The sequence below is a fragment of the Rhinichthys klamathensis genome, unplaced genomic scaffold, assembly GCF_029890125.1.
Source record: "Rhinichthys klamathensis goyatoka isolate OS25496 unplaced genomic scaffold, OSU_Roscu_1.1 h1tg000485l_1, whole genome shotgun sequence".
Lineage (NCBI taxonomy): Eukaryota > Metazoa > Chordata > Actinopteri > Cypriniformes > Leuciscidae > Rhinichthys > Rhinichthys klamathensis.
Genome location: NW_026606972.1, coordinates 2,047,946 through 2,073,154, shown reverse-complemented (window position 1 = coordinate 2,073,154; position 25,209 = coordinate 2,047,946). Strand labels below are relative to the sequence as shown.

The 25,209-nt window shown below is 38.8% G+C and overlaps 2 protein-coding genes across 4 annotated transcripts; both read left to right on the top strand.

Moving 5' to 3' along the window:
• The first annotated feature begins 399 nt into the window (after positions 1-399).
• lrrc17 (leucine rich repeat containing 17) lies at positions 400-11,043 on the top strand. Its single transcript, XM_056237260.1, has 4 exons — positions 400-573; positions 4,637-5,461; positions 8,112-8,267; positions 10,401-11,043. The coding sequence occupies exons 2-4, from the start codon at positions 4,741-4,743 to the stop codon at positions 10,829-10,831; spliced, it is 1,308 nt and encodes a 435-aa protein (XP_056093235.1). The 5' UTR covers positions 400-573; positions 4,637-4,740; the 3' UTR covers positions 10,832-11,043.
• Positions 11,044-15,669: 4,626 nt separating this feature from the next.
• cep83 (centrosomal protein 83) lies at positions 15,670-25,112 on the top strand. Of its 3 annotated transcripts, XM_056237254.1 has the most exons (17): positions 15,673-15,714; positions 15,882-15,962; positions 16,365-16,567; positions 16,661-16,811; positions 17,842-17,934; positions 18,155-18,286; positions 18,359-18,610; positions 19,695-19,826; positions 19,939-20,053; positions 20,128-20,272; positions 20,361-20,510; positions 20,796-20,871; positions 20,979-21,136; positions 21,708-21,837; positions 21,981-22,084; positions 24,495-24,663; positions 24,812-25,112. In XM_056237254.1, exons 2-17 carry the CDS (start codon positions 15,954-15,956, stop codon positions 24,965-24,967), a joined length of 2,175 nt encoding a protein of 724 aa, XP_056093229.1. In that variant the 5' UTR covers positions 15,673-15,714; positions 15,882-15,953; the 3' UTR covers positions 24,968-25,112. The 3 variants fall into 3 exon arrangements, with proteins under 3 accessions (XP_056093231.1, XP_056093229.1, XP_056093230.1); XM_056237256.1 differs by lacking the exon at positions 15,882-15,962 and having other exon boundaries at positions 15,670-15,714; XM_056237255.1 differs by lacking the exons at positions 15,673-15,714; positions 15,882-15,962 and adding an exon at positions 16,094-16,118.
• Positions 25,113-25,209: the final 97 nt, after the last annotated feature.

Sequence of the window (25,209 nt, the reverse complement as noted above, 5' to 3'; positions counted from 1 at the left end):
GTACAACTTTCGTTCTTCCCTGAAACATCAAAGAATAATTTTGAATAATGTATTGCTTGTGAGTTCGAACTAGTGAACTTGAGAATCAGATTTTGTTTTAATTTTGTGACCTAGATGAACTGATTCAATTTGTTTACAAATTGGACACCATGACTTCTCTCAAGTTTGGGCACATGTCATGACATAATTTTCATTTTTGGATGAACTACCATTTTAAAAAATATATGCAGAAACATACTGTCCACTTCGTTTGAATGGGGTTGCCTCAGTGTCTCTTTTGAAAGACTCACAAAGTGCTGGAAGCCTGGTGGCGGTACAGTTGTAAACGGGACATGTGGGTTTGCTCGCCTGCACAGAGACGCAGCGTGTAATTTAAAACCAGGCACAAGCTTGGGGGCTGCACTGAGCCTCACACACACATATGCTCATGCACATACACACACATAGTCAGACCGAACGGCACGCAGAGTTCAGGCATCCAGCACCACACAAAGCTCATGACAGGACAAAAAGATAAGCAAACAGGACATATCCAGATTGGATGAGCTTTCGGATGCATTTCCCTGTGCACAGGTATCTAAAGAACTTAAATTATAAATGCATGTGTTTGCATGTGTGTAGTTTATGTACGAGAAAATCTTTCCCGCAATGCCAGTGGAGATGGATGTTCAGTAAGTCGTGCACTGGACTGCACTTTTGTAACAGAGGGCTTGCATGCTTCCTGCAATTTTAATTTTGGCTGGGATCAGGGCATTGGCTGGAGCCAGTTTATGTGAAAAGTTTGTTTAGCAATTGTGTCTCAGAGCAAGATGCACTGTCTAACTCTACATGCCGGTTCAAAAAAGTAGCAAAGACTGGGTGATTATTCTAAAATGCATGTTTGTGGTCTTCTATTAATTTATTTTTAAGTACAGACAAAGTATTGATTTTTTTTATGTTGGTCTATGTGAGTCCAAGGGTTCCTCTGCTTAAATATGTGTGCCGGCCGGGGAGGTTTTTCATTTGAATAGAGATTTATTCATTGTGTCACTTGTTTTTTAAAGGCTGAGTTAAAATTAATTCAGGAAAACACTCTGATAGAAGAAGAAAAAAGTATTTTCCTCTCAGTGCAGGAAGTTCAAATGGTTTTAATTAAGCACTGCTGGCCATGTAAGCTTGTTCTCTCTCACACACATTGTCCTGATAACTGGGATCTACACGGTGTGGGTGTGGGGTGGAGTGGGGTGGGGGGGGATAAATTCTTCTCAAGGTCTCTAACCTAAAAGACTAGGGTGTCCTCAACTTTGGACCTGAAATAATCAGGAGCATTCTTTTGAACACACTGGAATTTGGGTGGCATGGAAATTAAAAAAAGAATGGAGATGAAAAGAAAATACACACTCCCCCCTCATGTTGGACAGCGAACAGTGCCTGTGTTCTTCTCCATTTCCCATTGAAGTTTTCCATCCCTTGGTTCTCCTTTCGTTCTATTATTGTAGTAAACCAAGGCCATCATGGCAGCCAGGGTCTCACACAAGGGCTGCGTTATGCTGGTTCGTTCACCTGAAGTGCTAACTGCTTCCTGTTAATGTCCGCTCCATTAGCAGAGCTTATATGTTTCAGACAGAAATCCGTACAGGCTCCCTTCATACCTGGGATTAACATGCGTTTCAGTGATCGGATCACACTTGACAACATCAAAAATTATCTATAGCCAAGGCACATTGAGACTGGTCTCGGATCAATTAGAACAAGGGCCATATATTATAATTTTGTCATGTTTTCTTGTGACCTTGACTTAATTTGTTTTCTAGATCTCAACATTTCAAAAGTAGTTTTTTTAAATAATTTCAACATCAAAATCTCAAGATTTGAAACTTTCTTATCTGTAATTCTGCAAATGCCAGACAATCTTTAATTAATGCATCCTCTATAAGCCATTTTCCATTTTTCTTTGGTAAGTACTGTACGACTGGATGTCTATCACAGTCACAAAGGTGCAGATGAAAGGCTTAGTAATTATCACATAGTGTGTTCACATGATGTCAGTCATATAATTGTATCACTGGAAAGAAAGAACATGGAACAGTTCCTGCAAATACAATTTCTACTATTTAATTGAATGTGATGCATCTGTGAAAATAGCTGCAAAGCAACGTAATGTAGACTGGAAGAGTGTAGTCTGTCAGAAGTTCAAGACTTGCCAAGACCTGTTAGTAGTTTTACAGTGTCTTGAAAGGCAGGGAAAGCCCTGAAGCCTCAAAATCCATCTGTGAATTTAAGATTTTCACTGATATCTGCTAGTGAGAAGGACGAATGAGTGCTAGTGCCATGAATCGTTCATCAGGGAGTTACTTCATAACAGATTTTTGGGCAGATGTTCAGCAGACTCAAAGATCAGGCTGGCGGCACAATGAGTACAGTACAGCATATGTGTTTATTACTAGATCTACCCTTCCAGCTTGGTCCTGTTTCTTCTGTAAGCAAATTAAAGGTGTGCTCTAAATAGCACACTGTTGTCTCATAGAAGGAGGACTATAATAGAACTGTGAACATTCCCATTCATCTTAATTGACACACAGAACTACTCAAACAAACAAAGCAATGTTCTGAAGGTGCTACAGAGCCAGTCTTTACTTTTGAGGAAGTCAATCAACATATGGCTTATAGATGTCTCCTCACAAAAAAAAAAACATGTAGGAAATGAAGAGGACTACTTTTCCACTGTTATTAAATAGTAAAAATAAAATGTAGCATTTAGCCACAAGGCAAATATTGACATTGCAGGGTGTGGGAAATGAAAGGGATTATGACATAATTCGGGTTGTAGCTCATTCTGTTTTTATGCAATCACTGGGGAAAGCAGTTATCCAAATATTTTAATTAATTTTTAATCATAGTTACATTAGGCTGCAGTAATCCTTGACAGTAATGAAAAGTTTAAGAAGTTTTCCTACTAAGGAACAATTTATGATGGGCTATTCAATTGTTGATCATTAATGCATAACCAGGTGGAAATGCAGCCATGACACAAAGTGGATGTCAGGTGTGCATTCATTTCAATAATTCAATGCTTACTTTATACAAAATGATATCACAGTTGCACGTACTTGTCTATAATGTGTTTATTTCAAGATATTTTTCATTCCTATACTGATCCTGTGTCTACATCTACTTTTTATGACCCAAGCCGCCACTCTTAGTAATTTGGAAAGAATGTGGCAAAGTGATATTGAAATGTAGTGCAGTCCACAAACCTGGAACTACATCACAGCCATGCCATAAAAATCAACTTTGAATGTCTGTCAAACAATCAAAATCAAGAATCTAAAGGAGAACTCCAGCGCAAAATGAACCTTTGGTCTAATAAAACATTGGTGCCTAGTCAACCATTCTCTGAGATTTGTTTTCATGATAATCGAATGTAAGGAGTTTTATCTCTAAAAACTGTTTAGCGTATAACGCCAGTAATGGGGGCATTTAATAAGTAAAAAGAAATCGCTAGTTTATACCACTAACAAGGCTCAAAATAGCCCCACACGAACACAGTAACACAATGAGGGTCCCTACATGCAAAACGAAGCATTGAGAACTTTGTAAGTGTACAGACCGTTTAATAAGAAGATAAAGATAAAGACAGTCCACTTCGTGTATACAGACAGGAGCCATCTTTGGAAAACAGTCTCGACTAGTCAAACCACGAACGACGTGCTGAGTGAGCTGAACTGTATCAGAGACTGTATGAAGGTCAGTCAACTTCTGAACTGTATGAATGGCGTTTGTGGTTTGATTAGTCGAGACTGTTTTCCAAAGATGGCTCCTGTCTGTATACACGAAGTGGACTGTCTTTATCTTTATTCTTATTCTTACTGTGTTAGTGTGGGGCTATTTTGAGCCTTGTTAGTGGTATAAACTAGCGATTTCTTTTTACTTATTATATGCCCCCATTACTAGCGTTATACGCTAAACAGTTTTTAGAGATAAAACTCTTTACATTCGATTATCATGAAAACAAATCTTAGAGAACGGTTGACTAGGTACCAATGTTTTATTAGACCAAAGGTTCATTTTGCGCCGGAGTTCTCCTTTAAATATTATTTTAAGATAATGAATTAATTGGGTAATGTTTCGCACGGGTGATGATTTGTGAGCAGTAAACAGATTTTAGAGATGATGTAATAGGACTGGCGCATATCATTTCCTAAGTCTTGAAGTTAAAAACAGTTTAAATAACACACCATCAATGAAAGTAAACAGGGCAATAAATGCTAATTCTAAGAACACCGATAACCAACAAAAAACAGTCTACAAAAGGGTTGTAAGCAAAATCTATCTGACAAGTCTAAAAGTTCATCTTCCTAGAACATAATTTTTATGGAAGCATTAATATAAGTGCTTTAGCAAAAATATGAGCTTCACCTTGTGGCATTTGAACCCTTCAGATGCTAGCACGAAGATACAATTATTAGTTGTCCACTGAGTTTAACTTGAACCTGCATTATTCCTTTAAAAAGAAAGCATTGTCCTACAAGGTTTTACTTGTCATGAATTTACAGTTCGATAAAGGTTCTTTTCACTTATACATATGCCCTCTCCCTCTGTTCAGAATACAGCTCTTGGCTGTGCAGTTATTTACATTTCCTTTGCCTTTTCTTAGGGACTGCAGCTGTGCCCTCTCACTCTGACAAAAGGAAGCGCTTGGTTCATAGAGGTTACGCTGAGACTTCACTTGACTGGTTTACCCAGCTGCTGCTTTTTGCCATGCGGCTGCTCTGCGGTCTGCTGCTGCTGCTGTGCCTGGTTACCTGGGCAGCTGATGCACGAAAGGGTGGGAAGGGACTTCGAGTGCGGAGTCGAAAACGTTCAAGTACAGTCAAGCGGTTTGCTGCAGACTGCAAGGAAAGTTCAGTCAATGGGGAAAAGTTCTTTGACTGCCAAGACCGCCAACTGACAGCGGTACTATTGGGCTGGCCGGAGGACATTCACCACCTCCAGCTGGCACGGAACAGGATTCAGGTGCTGCGAGACAACACCTTCAGTCACTTCCGGAACCTGAGGAGCCTGGATCTCCAACAGAATGAAATCTCCCGCTTAGAGGAGGGAGCGTTCAACGGCCTGAGCAGTCTCACCACTTTACTGCTGCAGCACAACCGTCTGCAGGTGGCGAGCGAAGGCACGTTGATCCCCATGCCGCAACTCAAGTACTTGCGACTCCATGATAATCCCTGGAGGTGTGACTGCCAGCTGGACACCCTGGTTAGGTTCATACAAGTGCCCAGTAACCGTAACATCGGCAATTACGCTCGATGTGCAGAGCCTAGGGAATTTGAGGGGAGGCAACTGAAGAAGCTGGATGCAGAGCTGCTGTGCTCCCCTCAGCAGAAGAATCAGACCTTACCGGCTTCACAAAAAAAGTCTGATGCAACCTCTCTCTGCCACACCTATGTCCACCCTGTGCCCCGTCTAGACTGCAGGAACAGAGGTGAGAAATCTATTTATTGCGTAACAATGTGAGGTTCCTTTTGTAGAGGGACATTTGGGGAGAAGTGGGATAAAAAATACAGTTGGGGTTGTGAAGTAACAGAACACATTGCCTTGTTTGGGAAAATCCAATCATTCACAATTGGCAAATGATGGTGACCATAATGGCCAATGTAATGGTTCACACAGTATTTTAAGTTTATGTTGTGATGTTGAAAGTGTCTACAAACAAAAGGGTTACTTAGACAGAGTGAGCGACATTTGGCTAGTTGTGTTAAAACAACGGTGGTATCACGAACAATTCTGTCCACCAAAGAGCTTTTAATAGGTCCTCTATTCAGTGATTAGTATTCCCACTAAAACAATTAAAAAAAATTAAACTGTTAGACCTCACTAATGTAGCCTACTACTCAGTTTATTGAATTATCTGTAATTTTTTTTTAAATATTTTCCATTTCCATGAAACATGAATATGGAAAGATTTGTGAAGAAGGCTGCCAAATGAAATGCAATTAAACAATTAAATCTGACAGAAAGATGAACAGGGTTAGTTTGAAAATTAGCAGTTTCTTTTAAGTGAATTGAAAAGTTTTTTCTGTGTCATCATGTACTCTAGTGGTTACTCTGCAGTACCCGTAAGGGCAAAGTGTAATTTATTTCACAATAAACACTCTGAAAAAAAAAACATTTCTGAAAGATTTATCATTTTTTGTGCTGACTCAGCATGTGGTAAGTTACTCTAATTCAAAGCAGAGTGGAACAAACGTCTGGAAACATGAAATATAAGATGCAAAGAACTAGCGGAAAGGGAATGAGTATCTTTCCAGCTTCAACATCTGGAGACCCTGCTCTAAGGACAGATTAATGTCATATTCAGACTGTTATCAAAAGGTAAAGGCTCACATAAGATCTCCTTGTGACTCTGTCCCCTAAAAAAAGTCTTAGGAAAAAACACATTGCTATGGCTATACATGCAAATCTCCATGGGAATCCGAGAACAATGCTGTCTGTGTCATATGCGTGTCTTACAGTGTTTAGGACAAGAGGGGATTTATCTGACGAAGAGATGGCTGTAAGATATGACAAAGAAAATGGGAATACATAATTCAGTGTTTAACTATGAAAGAGTCCTTTGTTATTGCAACATTTTTCTCTTCATATGTAATTAAATTAAAGCAGAATTCTGTTATTTTCCCAGAAAGTCAAACATATCATCAATCAGCAGATTTTATTGAACTGATATATTGAACACTACTTCAATGCCACTAAATTGCACATTTCTGTTACAAAAGCTGAAACTGTTACTGATTAATCTATAAAAACGATACATCTGACGATCTCTACTTGGCAACTTAAAAATGGCATTTCCCACATATTTTTCACTTATATTATCTGGAACTCTTAGTTTCAATCTGAATCTTGAGTTTTCCATCTTGTAAAGTAAGGTTTATTATTTTGAAAAACTAGCTAAACATGTTCTGACATTCATAACGAGACAAGAGACACAGCCAGGCCAAAGACGGAGTCATCAGGGTTAGATGAGGCAAGCAAAACGTGTGTGATACATTACAGTCAATGTGAACTAAATGAAGTCAGATGGGTTTCGAAGTCAGTGGGATTTGGGCTTCTCCACTTGTCAGAAATAGTGAGTCAGCAATCTGGAGCTGAGGGAGGCATCCTGAATCAAAAGTCACACTTTTTTAGTATTACATCATCTGTTCCGGGACCTAAGGGATAAATGGCTATATTTCTTTGTCAGCTTTAAAAAGGCTTTCGCAGAAAAAAAGCTGGGAAAGCTTTTCCTTGAATTAGAATAACGGCATGTAAATTTCTTTGGCTACAATTCAGAAGCCTCCAGATCCCAGAGAAACTGTAAAGTAGTATAAAATCTACTCTAGTAGCAACTGTGGATAAATCTGTTTATATAGGTGACAGAACAAAAAATGTAGACTGCAAAATGTAAAATCTGAGCAAGATCTCTCACTCTGGGGTTTAAAACAGGTGCTCTGGCGGGTTCAAGCGGGAAGTGCAGCTGTATCTGTTCTGCATGCTGCGCATTCACACATGTCAAGCTGACGAGTCCCACGATAACATTTCCGAATATCACAGAGACAGTGATGTCTCGCAGAGTTTCGAGTGTTACCACCAAACGTGTGCCATGTGTACGATTTTAATAGCTCTCTCCGTGGTGATGTAAATAAATATGGCCAGACAGGGTTTGCTGGAGCCCTCTAAAGTGTTGCGTTGAGCTTTCGAGTGCCCAGATTCTTCCAAAATAAATAGAGAGCTCCTTCACAATGATTACTGTCACACATACAATTTAAGATCCATATACAGATACTAGTTAGTTTGAATGCTATTATCAGTAAAGAGTCTGAGGAAATGACTTTAAAAGACCACCACTGAGGAACCAACTGTACAGAACTTCCAACAATTGTCATGACAGATGTTTCCATGTATGGTTATGGTTAGCCTGCTGGAAATCATTTGGCAAGCACTTGGACAATTTTGTACTATACAATATTCCCTTGGAAATCAAAATGAAGCAACATTTGTAGGCGAATGCACTGTCAATCAAACTTGTGTTAATTATGAAGGTACCACTACAATAGGCCTACATGATCATAGTAATTAAACTCTCTCTTCCACAGACCTTAAAACTGTGCCGGCTGACATCCCGCTGGATATTGTGGGATTGGATTTATCCAGAAATAACATCAAGCAGCTGAGACCAAAGGAGTTTGTAAGCGTTAAAGACATAAAGTTCTTGAACCTGAGCGGAAACAGTCTTGAAAGCATCGACACAGGTGAGCCATCGGTACATGTCAAAATCCCGTCATCAAGACGTATACTTATTTGATGGTTGAGGGATGAAAGAACAAAGATTATGTACAAAGTACAGGAAGCAGGTGTTTGGTGTACAACAATGTGTAATACAAGGAAGGAGTCTCAATTAAGAATACGTCTGAAATTAAAGCTTTAAAGCATCTTGTCAAGCACTGACTGAAAAGACAACACCCGTTGTGGAATCCATGGTTGGTTAACTGGAAATCCTTAACTTTCCTTTCTGTTGGACTCAAAAAATGAGGCATTCTACAGTATGTCCCACAATCACTCATCAAAAGGAATGGGTGGGTGAAAGGACCTAAGAAAATTATGAGGTTTTTTGAAAAGTAGTCATGAGAAAAATCAAAGCGTGCCTCAACCATGCAGCTCAGCTATTAAGAGCTGTTATTGTGGAGAAAGCAATAATGTGACAATTTTAACATGCTATTAAAAAAATATCTGTGGGGTATTTTGAGCTAAAACTTCACATACACACTCAGGGGACATCAGAGACTTATTTTACATCTTGTGAAAAGGGCATTTTAATGATGGCTAAAGTGTTACCAAGACAGCACAGCTGGGTTGGTTGAGAGCAAATCTGAGTGGTGGGTTCCTAAACTTTCTGAAAATCTTATCATCAGAGCCTGTCAGATACTGTGCAGTCAACTGTGTTTGGTTTAAAGCAAACCCATTTCAAAAGTCCTTTGTACATAATAATACATGGCATGCATTTAATTACCTGACCCGCCTGCATTTTTAAGTCAAGTCTACCCCAAAAATGCTTCCTCAGACATTTTTTGGTATACGACTAATTCACATTAGCCGTTTTCTCTCACCATAGAGAGAAATACAAACAAAAACTAAGTACTTGCTGATGTTGCTATAATTATAAGACACTTAAGCCTTTCTAAACTGCTTCAAAAAATGCACTTAATCACAGTCAGTTGTTTCTAATGAACAGACCAGCAGGGTGTGTCATCTAATGGTTCCCAAGAGAGAGATGATAACACTGATTCAGTCACACAACAGAACTGCAGTCTTCCTTCTGTTTAGTTCATCAGTCGGCTCAGAGATCACAGCGAGAGCACAGCTTGAACAACAGACAATTTCCCTCACTTCAATGTAAAAGATGTGTAATTCATTCAGACGTATCCTCTAATTAAAGAAATGATTTGGATTAAATTAAAACGCAGAAAATAACGTGTAATCAGTAAAAAAAAAGAAGAAGAAAGTAATGATGGAAAACTTATGATGGAAATCTATTGAGAGATTGTACCAGAATGTTTAAAATCAGAAATGTCACAGTCACTCCAAAGGGAGTTATTCTCTATATCAGTAAGCTCTGTTTCTGAACTCCCTGAACCGCCTCGATTGTAGTCTTTAGAGTTGTCTTCCGGGAATGTACACGTCACAATATCCCTCTTTTAAATAATTAGGCTACCGCCCAAGGGATAGGCAAAAGACCTGGTTGAGTTGCGTTAGGTGGTTATGGTTAGGGGTGTGACATTCACGTAACACATTCGAAGCAGTTGACCAATCACAACACACTGGTCCATCCAAACAATCAGACCACATTGCACTCTCTGGGAGGAGGGGCTTCATAGAGACGGGAACTAAACAGAGAGTTACTGACAGACTGGGAAGAGAGTTGCTACAACAATGTAAAAAAAATAATAATGTGTTTATTAAACATTCAAGCATGAAAAACCCCAAAAAGACTTTGGAAAAGGGTATAATAGGTTGTGTTTAACTGAATAATTCAGTCAAGAATATATATTATATTCATATAATCATACTGTATAAATCATGTATAAATCACAAATATATAAAATCATATAAATCTATTTTATTTATAATTACACATAACCAGACATATTTCACAATGTATTTTCTTAAAACTGAGGGAGTTTAAATTCTATGATATTCAAAAGCATATCACAGTTGCAGTCAACACAGTTTAATTTGTACTTATTTTTATTTTATTTTAGTCGTAATTAGTTTATTATGTGTTTTTTTTATTAATTATTTAAATTTAAAACGTTTTGAAACAAATCTGAAGAGACAGTCTATCTATTTACTGTTTTTTTTCCGCTGTTTTTTCCTGTTTTCTGTAGCTGCCTTTATGGGTCTCCTGCACTTGGGAGAATTGGACCTGTCCAACAACAGCCTGCGATTTTTTCAATATGGCGTTTTGGAGGACCTGTACTTCCTGAAGAAACTGTCTCTGGGGGACAATCCCTGGATTTGTGATTACAACATTCATTACTTGATCTACTGGCTGAAGCACCACCGCGGTGTGTTCCACACAGGTCTGGTGTGCAGTGAACCAGAAGAGTTTCGTGGTTGGCCGGTGGAAAACTACGTGAAGACCTACAACGCAGACTGTCCTAAAGACAAGCAGCTGGGCCAGTCACCTGGCACTGACCCGGTGGGCATCACAGCCCAGGAGCTCACTGCTGTAATAGACGAAGAGGAGCTAGCTTCAGAATTGGGGCCCAGACCTTACAGAGGGCCCAATAAATATGAGATCATCCGTCTGACTTAAGGCGGAAACTGTGATGTTGTTGGGAAACTTTTTATTTTGTCATGAACAAATAGTTTTTCCAGCAAAATTTAGACTGACACGGTTGCAGATTTATTCAGTCTAATCAGAATTCATGCGGTTGATGTTTACGTACAGTATTGTGTCTAGTATTTTTTATGAGTTATTTTGTAAATTGAATCTTGATAAATAAAATTACAGATTTTTTTTATTCACCGATGGGTCTAATGTTTCTTCATTAACTAAGTATGCACAAAGTCACAAATGCGTAAAGGGGTAGGTCATCTAAACATAAATATTCCATCATCATTTACTGATCGTTCACGTATTTGAGTTGAGTATGTTTTGGGTCTAAAGGGGCGGTAACACTGCCAAATGCAAAGTTTCACATTTCACTGCTTTCCAAAGTTCAAGTTTGGTGAACTCGCCTCACATGAAGACGTGTGACCGCGGCGTGACCTCTTGGCTGAATTAAAAGAGCGCATATTTTTGCAGTAAAGTTGAAGATTGTATATTTTTACATTTTGAAAGTAATACTATTTATTATACACTCACCTAAAGGATTAGGAACACCTGATCAATTTCTCATTAATGCAATTATCTAATCAACCAATCACATGGCAGTTGCTTCAATGCATTTAGGGGTGTGGTCCTGGTCAAGACAATCTCCTGAACTCCAAACTGAATGTCAGAATGGGAAAGAAAGGTGATTTAAGCAATTTTGAGCGTGGCATGGTTGTTGGTGCCAGACGGGCCGGTCTGAGTATTTCACAATCTGCTCAGTTACTGGGATTTTCACGCACAACCATTTCTAGGGTTTACAAAGAATGGTGTGAAAAGGGAAAAACATCCCGTATGCGGCAGTCCTGTGGGCGAAAATGCCTTGTTGATGCTAGAGGTCAGAGGAGAATGGGCCGACTGATTCAAGCTGATAGAAGGGCAACTTTGACTGAAATAACCACTCGTTACAACCGAGGTGTGCAGCAAAGCATTTGTGAAGCCACAACACACACAACCTTGAGTCGGATGGGCTACAACAGCAGAAGACTCCACCGGGTACCACTCATCTCCACTACAAATAGGAAAAAGAGGCTACAATTTGCAAGAGCTCACCAAAATTGGACAGTTGAAGACTGGAAAAATGTTGCCTGGTCTGATGATTCTCGATTTCTGTTGAGACATTCAGATGGTAGAGTCAGAATTTGGCGTAAACAGAATGAGAACGTGGATCCATCATGCCTTGTTACCACTGTGCAGGCTGGTGGTGGTGGTGTAATGGTGTGGGGGATGTTTTCTTGGCACACTTTAGGCCCCTTAGTGCCAATTGGGCATCGTTTAAATGCCACGGCCTACCTGAGCATTGTTTCTGACCATGTCCATCCCTTTATGGCCACCATGTACCCATCCTCTGATGGCTACTTCCAGCAGGATAATGCACCATGTCACAAAGCTCAAATCATTTCAAATTGGTTTCTTGAACATGACAATGAGTTCACTGTACTAAAATGGCCCCCACAGTCACCAGATCTCAACCCAATAGAGCATCTTTGGGATGCGGTGGAACGGGAGATTCGTGCCCTGGATGTGCATCCCACAAATCCCCATCAACTGCAAGATGCTATCCTATCAATATGAGCCAACATTTCTAAAGAATGCTTTCAGCACCTTGTTGAATCACTGCCACGTAGAATTAAGGCAGTTCTGAAGGCGAAAGGGGGTCAAAGTATGGTGTTCCTAATAATCCTTTAGGTGAGTGTATGTTATGTTTTTTTTATGGCAAAAAGATGCCGCAGAGTGTGATGTCATATCACGACCGTCACAGTGTCCGTAGAAATTTTGTGTGCTCAAAGTCTAGAGTAACCACGCACCACGGCTTAAGCATGCAAAAGTTTCATTAAATTCAACTAACTTGCTCATTAAGATTCTCTTCAATCTGTTGCTCTGCAATGACAATAGTTCAATTCAATTCAATTCACATTTATTTGTATAGCGCTTTTCACAATACATATCACTTCAAAGCAGCTTTACAAAAAATGCATGTGTCTACAATACAATTTAGAGTGATCTGTTATCAGAGGTTACTGTGTCCAAGTAATGTATTTCAGAAATGTACATATACAAATCACACAGTTTGCTAATAATGTATTAATTTACGGCAGAAACAATGAGATCATTGAAGTAATTATTACAAGAATTTAATTCGGACACATTTTAGGATGGAACAACGCATGAAATTGTTTACATACTTGCGCGGAGTATGTTTCAGGCCCATGTAAGCATATATGATTTATTTTCCCCTGCAAGGCACCCACATTGGTGTCTCACACAAGTTGGAGCCCACATGCTCATTTGTTATGAAGCCCATAAGCTAATTCTGCAACAAGATGTAGCACAAAGAGAAACTATACAGTCTATAAAATGGAGACGTGTATAAGCACATGAAGTCAGTCCTGTGATGTATATGTCTGGAGAAAATTGGCCATAAGTGACTGAAACATTGGAAAGGCATTTTTTCTGAGGGGGAAGGGCAGGCATAATACCAGAGCCTTGTTTTTTTTTTTTTTTTTTTTTTTTTTTTATCTCCATCCTGTCTGAAAAGAAACAGATGCAATCTGCAGTTTCTGTCACTGCTTTGAGAGAATGCAATGAGTGAAAAATCTGGGAAAAATGTTCTGCAGTTCAGGTGGAGGGCCATATGGGGACTTTATGCATTTGAAGGGAAACATGTCTGGCAGGGAATCAAAGTAAATAAATGGATGAAGACCTCTTCCTTTTAATTAATAACTGTTGTCAGCAGCACAGATGTTTTCAGCATTGAATCTGAGTGGTGTGATTCTGCTAAACTGTTTAGTTGCCTCAAACATGAAGAAGGTGAGGAGTTTGAGCGATAAATGCCCCGAGTGAGTGAAAACTGAGGCACTGGTTAAGCTCTCAGTGGGAGTGAACCTACCATCATACTGTGACCTATAATGCAGAGCAGTAAGTGCTGTTACATTTTCCACAGAGGCTAACTGGGAAATGGAGAGCTTATTCACACAATGACGGGAAACTGGCTAATAAAATAGGCTAAATGATTTAAGAAAATCATAGTATAGTCAAAGATTGATATCACATTAAAGGCGCTATAATCAATTTTTGTATTTTTGCTAACTTTGTTATACTTAGCCTTTGTTCACACTACAAATCTGTTTTGATTTTCAAATCTGCAATTTAGGACTGACTGTGCTGTAATTATTGTCAAGTGATGAAATCTGTTCCATTTGTTCAGACAGTGTAGACAATATCTCATGTATCTACATGCATTACTGTAGAAATTATGTAAGCATGAGCATAATGCCAAGACACTTTGCACCCCAATTCACATACACTATTCTATGCCATTTTATATTATAGTATGACTAGTGATTAGCCTCACTGAAAAATGCACTTCAAATACCCAGATTATGCACCTAAATAACCGAACAAATTGTGGAATTTTGGACACTACTTGAGCTCAACTGCTGCAACTTTCCTTATATAACGAAGACTCTGAGCTGAATAAAATGTTCGAGTTAAGAAAGAAAACACTGCTTGTGGGAAAACTGGCTATATCAGGAATGGTTTTCTTTTGTCCTTTTAAAGATAAAGTAGCCTACTTACAAAAACTATAAATAACTTTCATAACAGCACGAGGGCTGGTTCATGCCCAACGATAAAAGGTTCAGGGACTGCAATGCCAAAATAAAAACACTTGGGTCAATGACAATATCAACACATCTTTTTATAAACGGTGTGTTAAAGCATTGCTGAAGGGATAATAACATGCAAATAGGAAACCACAACGAAAGTTTTACACAGATGTAGGTACATAAATTGTTCTTTTACAGTGGTAATTGTGTCCTATTCAAAACTTCCCTTTAGGCCCTATGAATGAAAGCATTCTGATAGCCTATCTAGAGCAGCCTGAGCCAGTAATTTCCACCCTCTGCTGGCAGAAAAGCGTTATTGCAAAATGCGTTATTGCAAAATGCGTTTTTGCAAAATGCATCGCGACGTTCACCCCAAAATGAAACTTCTGTCATCATTTAGGTCTACACATTCTCAAGGTTTTTTTTCTTTAACACATGGCTTCGCAGAAAAAAGGCATTTTCCAGGCAATGACAAAGGGGAGTAAAAAAAGAATGCAAAATCACCATAAAATAGGATTTTTCTATATGACTCATGTACTATGCCATTACTGTATCTAAAACATTGAGCGAGGAACAACCCGAAAATTAAGTAATTATTCACTGAAAATGTTGACCATATCTTGAAAATATCATTCATTCGTTCGTTCGTTCATTCATTCATTCATTCATTCATTCGTTCATTCATTCATTCATTCATTCATTCATTCATTCATTCATTCATTCATTCGTTCATTCATTCATTCATTCATTCATTCATCCATCAAAATATTATTATAAAATACATGTTAACATTAAACATTATATTTGAAAACTATTTTAAGTAAGAGGGTAGAACAAATAACTAAACTACAGCTACATGTTTTATTTTACTATACAAAAAACCCCATAAAAATAGAAAAAAAAGCTCACAGGAAAAAGCATACATTGACAACAGTTAGTAATATTTCGTTGGTTTTCTCTTATTTTTCAATTTCTTTGTATGACGGCCTGGCCAAAATGATCACAAATAAAACAATTAACTCCAAGCACAACTACGCAATATGCTTAAACAATATTGTTCAATTATTATTGATGTCGGTTTTCTTAGTCCGGACTTTTGGCCATTACCAAACGTGTCAAAAGAAGTCTTTTATTTTGAAAGGCGACTCAGGCCGCCGCCATCATCATCATCATCATCACGTAACAACAGTGCGTCGCTGCTGTCAGTGGTTGGATCGGGTAACTTTACAGCAGCTGCTAAAATTATTTACTTAATGCACTTGTTATGGTTTGTAAAGTTTTGAGCGCATGCAGTAAGTTACACCCAGCAGAGATGTTTATTTATGAAACAAGTGCAGTATGCACTGTTGATCAATCACTGTTATTCTCATGACATTTCAATATAGCAACAGCTAAAATTATATTCACGGACTTCCAGTCAAGGACAACAGGAAATGCTTCATCTTGCGCTGGATTAAATGCACGAGGTTAGTTTCCCTAGTGGTTCGGTTGCTTTGACAACATGGGAAGCCGTTATGCGTTTATGCTGGAGTAGTTGTGTTTCTACAACAACACAAGAGTGAATCACTGGAGACCAGCTTGCCTTGAGCTTCACATCTAATCACTTGAGAGCAGAAGAGCCAGTAAGGACTCTTGTGCTGCACATGTAGTGATTAGATGCTTTGTTCGTGCTAACTAGACTCTTACAAGTGATTTAAAATAGTCAGTCCTGATGAGATGTGGTTGCATCTCTTTACATTGGCTGGCTGAAGTCATTAGTGTTGATTGAGATTCTTTTTTTAAGACCTCTTGAAGGGAAGAGAAGTATAAAAATCGTTTTCTTTTGTTCCCTCACTCCTTTTTCTCTGTCTCTGCCTGCTATGGACCAGATGAACCCTCCAGCATTAGGGCAGTCATCTGCCCTGTTCCCAAACCTGCAGCCTGCAGGAGTCGGGAAAACCGCAGTCCTCCTGGCCGGCTCTACGGGACTCACCAGCTCTGATATGGAGCTCCAGAAAATGCTCATCGATGAGCGAATGCGCTGTGAGAACCACAAGACCAACTATCAGACCTTGAAAGTGGAGCACACCAGGTGAGTGACTGTGTGAAACTTCAAGGTTGATCATTTCTACAGTTCTGGGATGCATTGTTGGGTTCAATTCTGCAAATGTGTTTGCGTGTGCAGACTGCAGGATGAATACACCCGGGCGCAGAGTGAACTGAAACGGCTGCTCAGTGATCGGCAGGTCGCTCAGGAGAAACAGCAGCTGCTGCTGGCCGAGCTGAGAGGAGAACTGCTGGATAAAACACGAGAGCTGGAGGAGCTCAGACTGCAGGTACACATTACTGTCCGCTTTAGACTTCATTTTGCATAGATAAGCAACACGGAGAGTAACTTTCAGTATTTATTGTAAATAATTTCATTATAAGTCACTCAAAAATAATATGTAAAACTCTAGTTTTTTACATACTAGTTGCTACTAATTAAAACTTAATAATACCAATACTAGTCGCTTATACATTCAGATATAAATACATATGACAATATTCAAAGTTTCATGAAAATTCTAATCATTTAGATTATTATTGCACATCAATTAATAATTATTGCAATACAAGTAAAACATTTGGATACACCTTCTAATTCTTTATTATGACTGACTATTCCACATTTTAGAATAATATTAAATTAGTAAACCATTAGGAAATATGAGGAATTGGAAAAATATTAAATTAAATCTTATATTTATCTTCTGTTCTTGTCACACACACACATACGCACACACACGCACACACACACTCTCTCACACTATGCTTTGTCTTTGCTTTTATAACTAAACTAAACCTTTTTCATTTCATTTTTAATAGTTGTAATTAACAATAACAACACTATATAAACATATTTTGGTGCTGCAGAGATAAGCAAACATAAGTGTTTTAATACGCTTAAATAAAGGCCCGTATGTTAACTATAATGTTTACGATAAAGATGTAGTTCTAAAAAACATTTGAAATATTATTAAAGCATAGCAGAGTCCACACCACAACTATAACGATAATGGCACAGAGAAACAATATCATTGGAATCACTTTCAGAACAATTTTTTCCAGCTGATGAATGATAAAAAGATTGACAGCCAATCAGAATCCATCCTGCTTTAAAAAGCTTGAGCATTTAAAGCACTAGACGACATAACTGCAGCAAGAGCTTATCATAAACAGATTGATATTGTGCATTGGTGTGGACAATAATATAGTCATCGTTATAGATATCATTCTTATTGTTGAACAGGCCTTTAGACATTTGGCTGACGAAGTAGCACTTTTTTGTGTTGTGTTGATCATGTGTTTGTTTATGTGTTTAAGGTGCTGACCCCTCAGCGGTTGGAGCTCTTGAGAGCTCAGGTGCAGCAGGAGTTGGAGGCTCCCATCAGAGAACGCTTCAACAAACTCCAGGAGGTAACAGACGCCCCTCTGCACCAGCTGACTCCCACTCCGCAACTATTAACTCCTCTTGCCATGACAACCACATGAGTACATGCTACACCAGAATCCTGTCCATCACAGATGGAAAACAAACTGATAGCTTTGTCTATACTGCATGTTATGAAAGACTTTTAGTTACTGTTTAATGTGGGTTTAGTCTTGAAATGCTCTTCTTTATTTCTCTCTGTGACAGGAAGCAGAGAATTACAGGTCAGAGTATAATAAGCTTCGTTATGACCTCACTTTCCTCAAGTCAGAATTTGACCACCAGAAAGAGGAGCACGCTCGAGTCCTGGAGGAGAGACGGATACGACATGAAGCTGATGTATGTTTTCTCTATTTTGAAACTGTGTTTTGACCCCGCAGTGTCTCTTTAAGAAGGAGTGTTATTCTGCAGGTGGCTCGACTCGAGCATGATAAGGAGGATCTGGCCGCTCAGCTGCAGAGCGGAGATCCGGCACGGAACGGGAAGCGTGTTGAAGCCCTGCTGAGGGAGAAAGCTCAACTGCACCAGCGGCTCAAAGGCCTGGAAGCAGAGGTCACTGAACTCAGAGCAGAGAGAAATAACTCAGGTGCTCAGGCTGAAAACGTGCAGCGGATTCAGATCCGGCAGCTGGCCGAATCCCAGGCTGCAGTAAAAGCCCTGGAGGTGAGCGTATTAAAGTAAAGAGTAATGATAAAATAAGTTTATGCTTTACTGTTTAGTAAAAACATTATAGTTCAGTGTATAAAGTCATATATATATTTTTTTAATATTAAAAGCTATAACAAATTTGTCAGAGCGGTGGCACAGTGGGTAATACACATGCTCATGATACATGAAGAACCATTCACTCAGTATCCCAATCCCATTTCCTCCCTTTCTCAAAGCTGTCATAAAAAAATGTAGATTATATACAGTATTGGTCAAAAGTTTGGAATGTTTTTGAAATAAATCTTTTATGCTTATCGAGCCTGCATTTATTTAATCAGAAACACAGATTAAAAACAGCAATATTGTGAAATATTATTACAATTTAAAATAATAGTTTTCTATTTAAATATACTTTAAAATGTAATTTATAATAGCTGTATTCTCAGCATCATTACTCCAGTCTTCAGTGTCACATGATCCTTCTTAAATCAGTCTAATATGCTGATTTTATACTCAGTTATTATCAATGTTGGAAAGAGTTGTGCTGTTTAATATTTTTTAATAACCTGTGCCACATTTTTATCAATTTAAAACATCCTTCCTGAATAAAAGTAATTCATTTCTTTGAAAAAAAAGATACTGCCCCCAAACTTTTGTACGGTAGATTGTTACAAAAGATTTCTATATTAAATAAAGATTGTTCTTTTTTAATTTTTTATTCATTAAAGAACCCTGAAAAAGTATCACGTGTTATAAAATAAAATGTTTTACCGCACAACTGTTTCCAACATTGATAATAATCAGCATATTATAATGATTTCTGAAGGATCATGTGACACTGAAAACTGGAGTAATGATGCTGAAAATTGAGCTATTTAATATTCATAAATATTAAGTATAAAATAATTGATGTACTGTGGAGTCAAAAAGTCTGAGATCACATAAAACGTCGTCAATGAAATTGAATTCATTGAATATTTTATTTTAAATATATTATGTTCTGCATTTCAGCATGTTTTTATTCAAATGCGACACAACATGTGCTGTATCAATTAAAACAATTAAGATATTTGATCAAGATCCATCTGTTAATGTGCAGGCGGAGAAGCAGTCTATTCGTATGCAGTTGGACCGGACAGAAAGTGAACTTCGTCTATCTCAGGAACAAAACACACTCCTCACAGGCAAACTGCACAAAGCCGAGCGGGAGATCAACTCGCTCAGCAGTCAGGTACACGAACACAGCCTGGGTGACTTGACCAGTCAGATTCTATGATCTCATGTCCCCATGCTTGATATCTGTAGCAATATATCCTGGCAATTGTGTATGTTTTATTGTCCAGGTTGAAGAGATGAAGCACACGCACAAGCTGGAGTTGAGTAACGTAAAACTAGAGTGTGTCAGAGCCAAAGGAGAAATAGAAAGAGACAGAGACACACTGCAGTGCCAAGTAGAGGGTAAACATATGCTTCCTTCTCTTTTACTTTCTTTTAAGCTGTTTTACATTAATAACAGTGTCTTCCTCTCTCAGGTCTGCAGTCAGATATTGAGGTCATGAAGTCAGCGTTGGAGAGAAATAAAGACTTGATATCTGAAAAAGAGCGAGAGATGGTGCGCAGGGTTCAGGCAGCGAGAGAGGAGGAGATACACAAGATGGCCACCCTTCAGGAAGAGAAGTAAGCACTAATATTATCAGACAAGGTTCTAATTTCAAAGCCTCATGGGAGTTTCTGCATCTTAATGCATTTATTTCATTGTCACCAGGCTGGAGCTGGAGAATCGTTTATCTGAGCTCGAACAGCAGAGAGCTCTTCAGGAGGCAACAGGAAACTCCCAGAAAGAGGAGTGGGAGGAGCGTCTCCGTGCCGCCCAGCTGGGGGAGGAGTCTGTTCGTAAGGAGCTGCAAAACCTGAGGTAAGTTTCTTGAGGGTCATTTATTTTTTATTAAGGTCCACATTAAATCAGAATGAACCCTATTTACTTCCTATGAATCATTCACAATAAGATCTATTTAATGGTGTTACTTTAAATATCCTGTTTCTCTCTGGAATGTCTCAGAGGTAAAATGGGTTGCAAATGCCATTTATGTTGACTTTGAGTTACTTAAAGAAATTACTTAAATGCTCAGTAGCTGTAAATGGCAAAATAATATGATTTTCAACCCCTGTTTGATTTCCTATCCGATTACATGTGATACAGAGGCAAAGTTCAGCAGCAGGGTCAACAGCTAGAAGAGCTGGAGACCTCAAGAGCAGAAAATGCAGACCTGAGACGGGTAAGTGCTGTAAAATGAGTGAAATTACTGTGAATGCACATAATATTGAGGTGGAAGTCATGACGTTTCACATAACTCAAATCAATTTAGTGAATTGTGTTTATCAGCAAAACGCTGAGCTGAACCTGCAGATAGGAACTCTTTCTCACTCGGAGAGTGAGCTGCTGGACACCAACAGCAGACTGAGAGAAAGTCTGGAGCGAGTGAGAGAGGACCTACGGAGCGCTCGCACACAAATGGAACGGACCCAACAGGAAGCCGAGAGGTACGCCTTACGGTAACCTGGATACTAGCAACGCTGTAAAAGGGGAACCAGAAATATTTCAGAGAATGCTGACAGCTTGCTGAGCGAGCATCAAAATGTGTTGTTTAGCATTTTTTCAGATTAGAGGCTTAAAATAGAGTTGATTGCTAAGATGAAATGTTGGTTCCAAAGCAAGATTTAGCTTGTATAAAAGTGCGTGATAGACATTTTTCCCCTCAATGACTAATATGGACGATTTGTTGATGATGGTACATTAGATCTTTTTTTGTCCTGAAGTCATTTAAAAAATGAAACCATATCAGCAAATGTGAATATATCAGAGCCATATACCTAAAATGATATAGATTTAATCTTTCTGTATGTAAATTATTTATCCTGTTTGTCTATCCTTTGTCTTATTTGTCTATTTTCTAATACGATTTAGTTTTTTCTATGAAAATAGCCTTAGATGCTGACATGGTGTAAAACAGTCAAATAAAATAAATTCACGCTAAGATACACTTAGATTTTTTTTTTTTAACAATGTAGTGGACAGTGAGTTAAATGAATTGTCAACGTTTTATTGTCACAGGTTGGTGGAGGAGAGAAGGGTGGAATGGTTGGAAGAGAAACACAAACTACAGGACAGAGAAGCGGAACTACGGGAGAAATACAGCCAGGCTAAAGAGCGCCTTCAGAGGGCAGCATTTGCTCAGAAAAAGGTAGTGCATAAAGCCTTCAAACTACATTTTGCTTATACTTTGACTCTCTTTGGGTTTAGGTTAAGGTTTTTTTTTTTTTTTTTTTTTTTATTGTCATAATGATTTCTATTAAAGGTGCATTATTGGTCTGTTTTCTTATCCAGAGGAAAACCATGACTGAAGTAAAAGAAAACAAACTCCAAGACAAGATTCAGCTCCTAGAAGCCAAGATAGAAGAGCTTGAAATTGAAGCAAGCACTGCAAAAAAGTACTTTCTTGTTCTGTTTATAACACTACTTTGGCTATAAAGAATAATCTAGAGATGATATTTTCGTTGTTTTAAAGTCAACGTGACATCAATATTATATATATATATACAGGTCCTTCTAAAAAAATTAGCATATTGTGATAAAGTTCATTATTTTCCATAATGTAATGATAAAAATTAAACTTTCATATATTTTAGATTCATTGCACACCAACTGAAATATTTCAGGTCTTTTATTGTTTTAATACTGATGATTTTGGCATACAGCTCATGAAAACCCAAAATTCCTGTCTCAAAAAATTAGCATATTTCATCCGACCAAAAAAAGAAGTGTTTTTAATACAAAAAAAAGAGTCAACCTTCAAATAATTATGTTCAGTTATGCACTCAATAGTCAATACTTGGTCGGGAATCCTTTTGCAGAAATGACTGCTTCAATGCGGCGTGGCATGGAGGCAATCAGCCTGTGGCACTGCTGAGGTGTTATGGAGGCCCAGGATGCTTCGATAACGGCCTTAAGCTCATCCAGAGGGTTGGGTCTTGCGTCTATCAACTTTCTCTTCACAATATCCCACAGATTCTCTATGGGGTTCAGGTCAGGAGAGTTGGCAGGCCAATTGAGCACAGTAATACCATGGTCAGTAAACCATTTACCAGTGGTTTTGGCACTGTGAGCAGGTGCCAGGTCGTGCTGAAAAATGAAATCTTCATCTCCATAAAGCTTTTCAGCAGATGGAAGCATGAAGTGCTCCAAAATCTCCTGATAGCTAGCTGCATTGACCCTGCCCTTGATAAAACACAGTGGACCAACACCAGCAGCTGACATGGCACCCCAGACCATCACTAACTGTGGGTACTTGACACTGGACTTCAGGCATTTTGGCATTTCCTTCTCCTCAGTCTTCCTCCAAACTCTGGCACCTTGATTTCCGAATGACATTCAAAACTGAGCAACAGTCCAGTGCTGCTTCTCTGTAGCCCAGGTCAGGCGCTTCTGCCGCTGTTTCTGGTTCAAAAGTGGCTTGACCTGGGGAATGCGGCACCTGTAGCCCATTTCCTGCACACGCCTGTGCACGGTGGCTCTGGATGTTTCTACTCCAGACTCAGTCCACTGCTTCCGCAGGTCCCCCAAGGTCTGGAATCGGTCCTTCTCCACAATCTTCCTCAGGGTCCGGTCACCTCTTCTCGTTGTGCAGCGTTTTTTGCCACACTTTTTCCTTCCCACTGAGGTGCCTTGATACAGCACTCTGGGAACAGCCTATTTGTTCAGAAATTTCTTTCTGTCTTATGCTGGGTACACACCAAAAGATAATCGGGCTGATTTTGGGCGATTTTCCCCCTTCCGACAATCCTAGCTATGTCCCGATTATCTTGATGGTTCTACAGATTTTCTTATCAGATTTTCCCTTGGTGTGAGGTGTGTTAAGAGTGTCCGAACCACCACACACTATAGGAGCAAAACGCTTAAGTCTAGGATTTTTTGTCCTCATGTTTGTGGTCTATCACATTTTGAAAATCTTATAAGATGTAAAAAATATTTTGGTGTGTACCCAGCATTACCCTCTTGCTTGAGGGTGTCAATGATGGCCTTCTGGACAGCAGTCAGGTCGGCAGTCTTACCCATGATTGCGGTTTTGAGTAATGAAACAGGCTGGGAGTTTTTAAAAGCCTCAGGAATCTTTTGCAGGTGTTTAGAGTTAATTAGTTGATTCAGATGATTAGGTTAATAGCTTTTCATGATATGCTAATTTTTTTAGATAGGAATTTTGGGTTTTCATGAGCTGTATGCCAAAATCATCAGTATTAAAACAATAAAAGACCTGAAATATTTCAGTTGGTGTGCAATGAATCTAAAATATATGAAAGTTTAATTTTTATCATTACATTATGGAAAATAAAGAACTTTATCACAATATGCTAATTTTTTGAGAAGGACCTGTATATATATATACACACACATTTATATATATATATATATATATATATATATATGTGTGTGTGTGTGTGTGTGTGTGTGTATACAGTATATATATATATGTAAAATTATCATGTAAATTAGATATAAGAAATTAAATGTACAATATTTTATGTTGTGTGTATGGTTTGAAAGGGCTGTTCACACAACACGTTTTTTCATTGTTTTTCAACGGCTAGACGGGCATCTTTAACTTTTGCGCTCGCATGTTTTTCAGCGTCTCGCACATGATATGGCATTCGAAAATTCAGCACTAAAGTTAAAATAACGCGTCTCGACCTTAGAACTTTATTTCATTTCACTGACCTGCGTCTTGTGTTTTTAACGGCAAAAATACATTCTTCGGGAACCGGCCCTTTGGGTATTTGTTGTTATTAATGTGCGTGTGTCTTTTTGTGTAATATTTCTCATTTATTTATGCGTTTGTGTGCTCAGGAAATCCTCATACTCTGAAGAACATGCTCAGCTCAGCAAGCGTCTAAAAGAGCTGCAGAGGAGACACAACGAGTTTCGCCGTCTGTTGCTGGGCAACCAGATGACCTCCTCCACCCCTTTGGCCCAATCCCTCCTCATCCCAGCAGAGTCCATCTTCTCAAACATACAGGTGTCTGCAAACATCCCATCCACATAGTAGAATATTCTCTTGTCAGCCATAACAAAACCCAGGATATAAATCTACCGCTTTCCCATCCTCCTCTTCTCTCTTATCCCCTCTTCTTCCCACTCATCTATTCCTGCATTTCCTGTCTCAGGAGGAGCAGCACCAGAGGGAGTTGTGTGTGCTGCGGAGACGCTTGGAAGAGTTGGAAAACAGTCAGCAACAGCAGCTGGAAGAGCTGGCTGCTCCTCTAGACAGAGACAGAGAGAGACTCTCAAGCCCACGGGACGTCCTTCCAGACCTTTCTTAACCACTACTACCTGTGTTTTCATTCATCCTGTGCCAAAAACCAGACATACTGTGACATTTGTGAGCCGTTTTCTTTTAAACGACTCGTACTTTGCAACAGAAAGGTCAGAGATGAAATAATAAAAACCTGTTGCACTATTTTGTAATTATTTGTCCGGTGTTTTTTTTTACTGAGGGGGTTCTCTCACACTCAAAACACTCACCCATGAAACGTGTTTTTAATAAAGAACTACATCGTGTCTT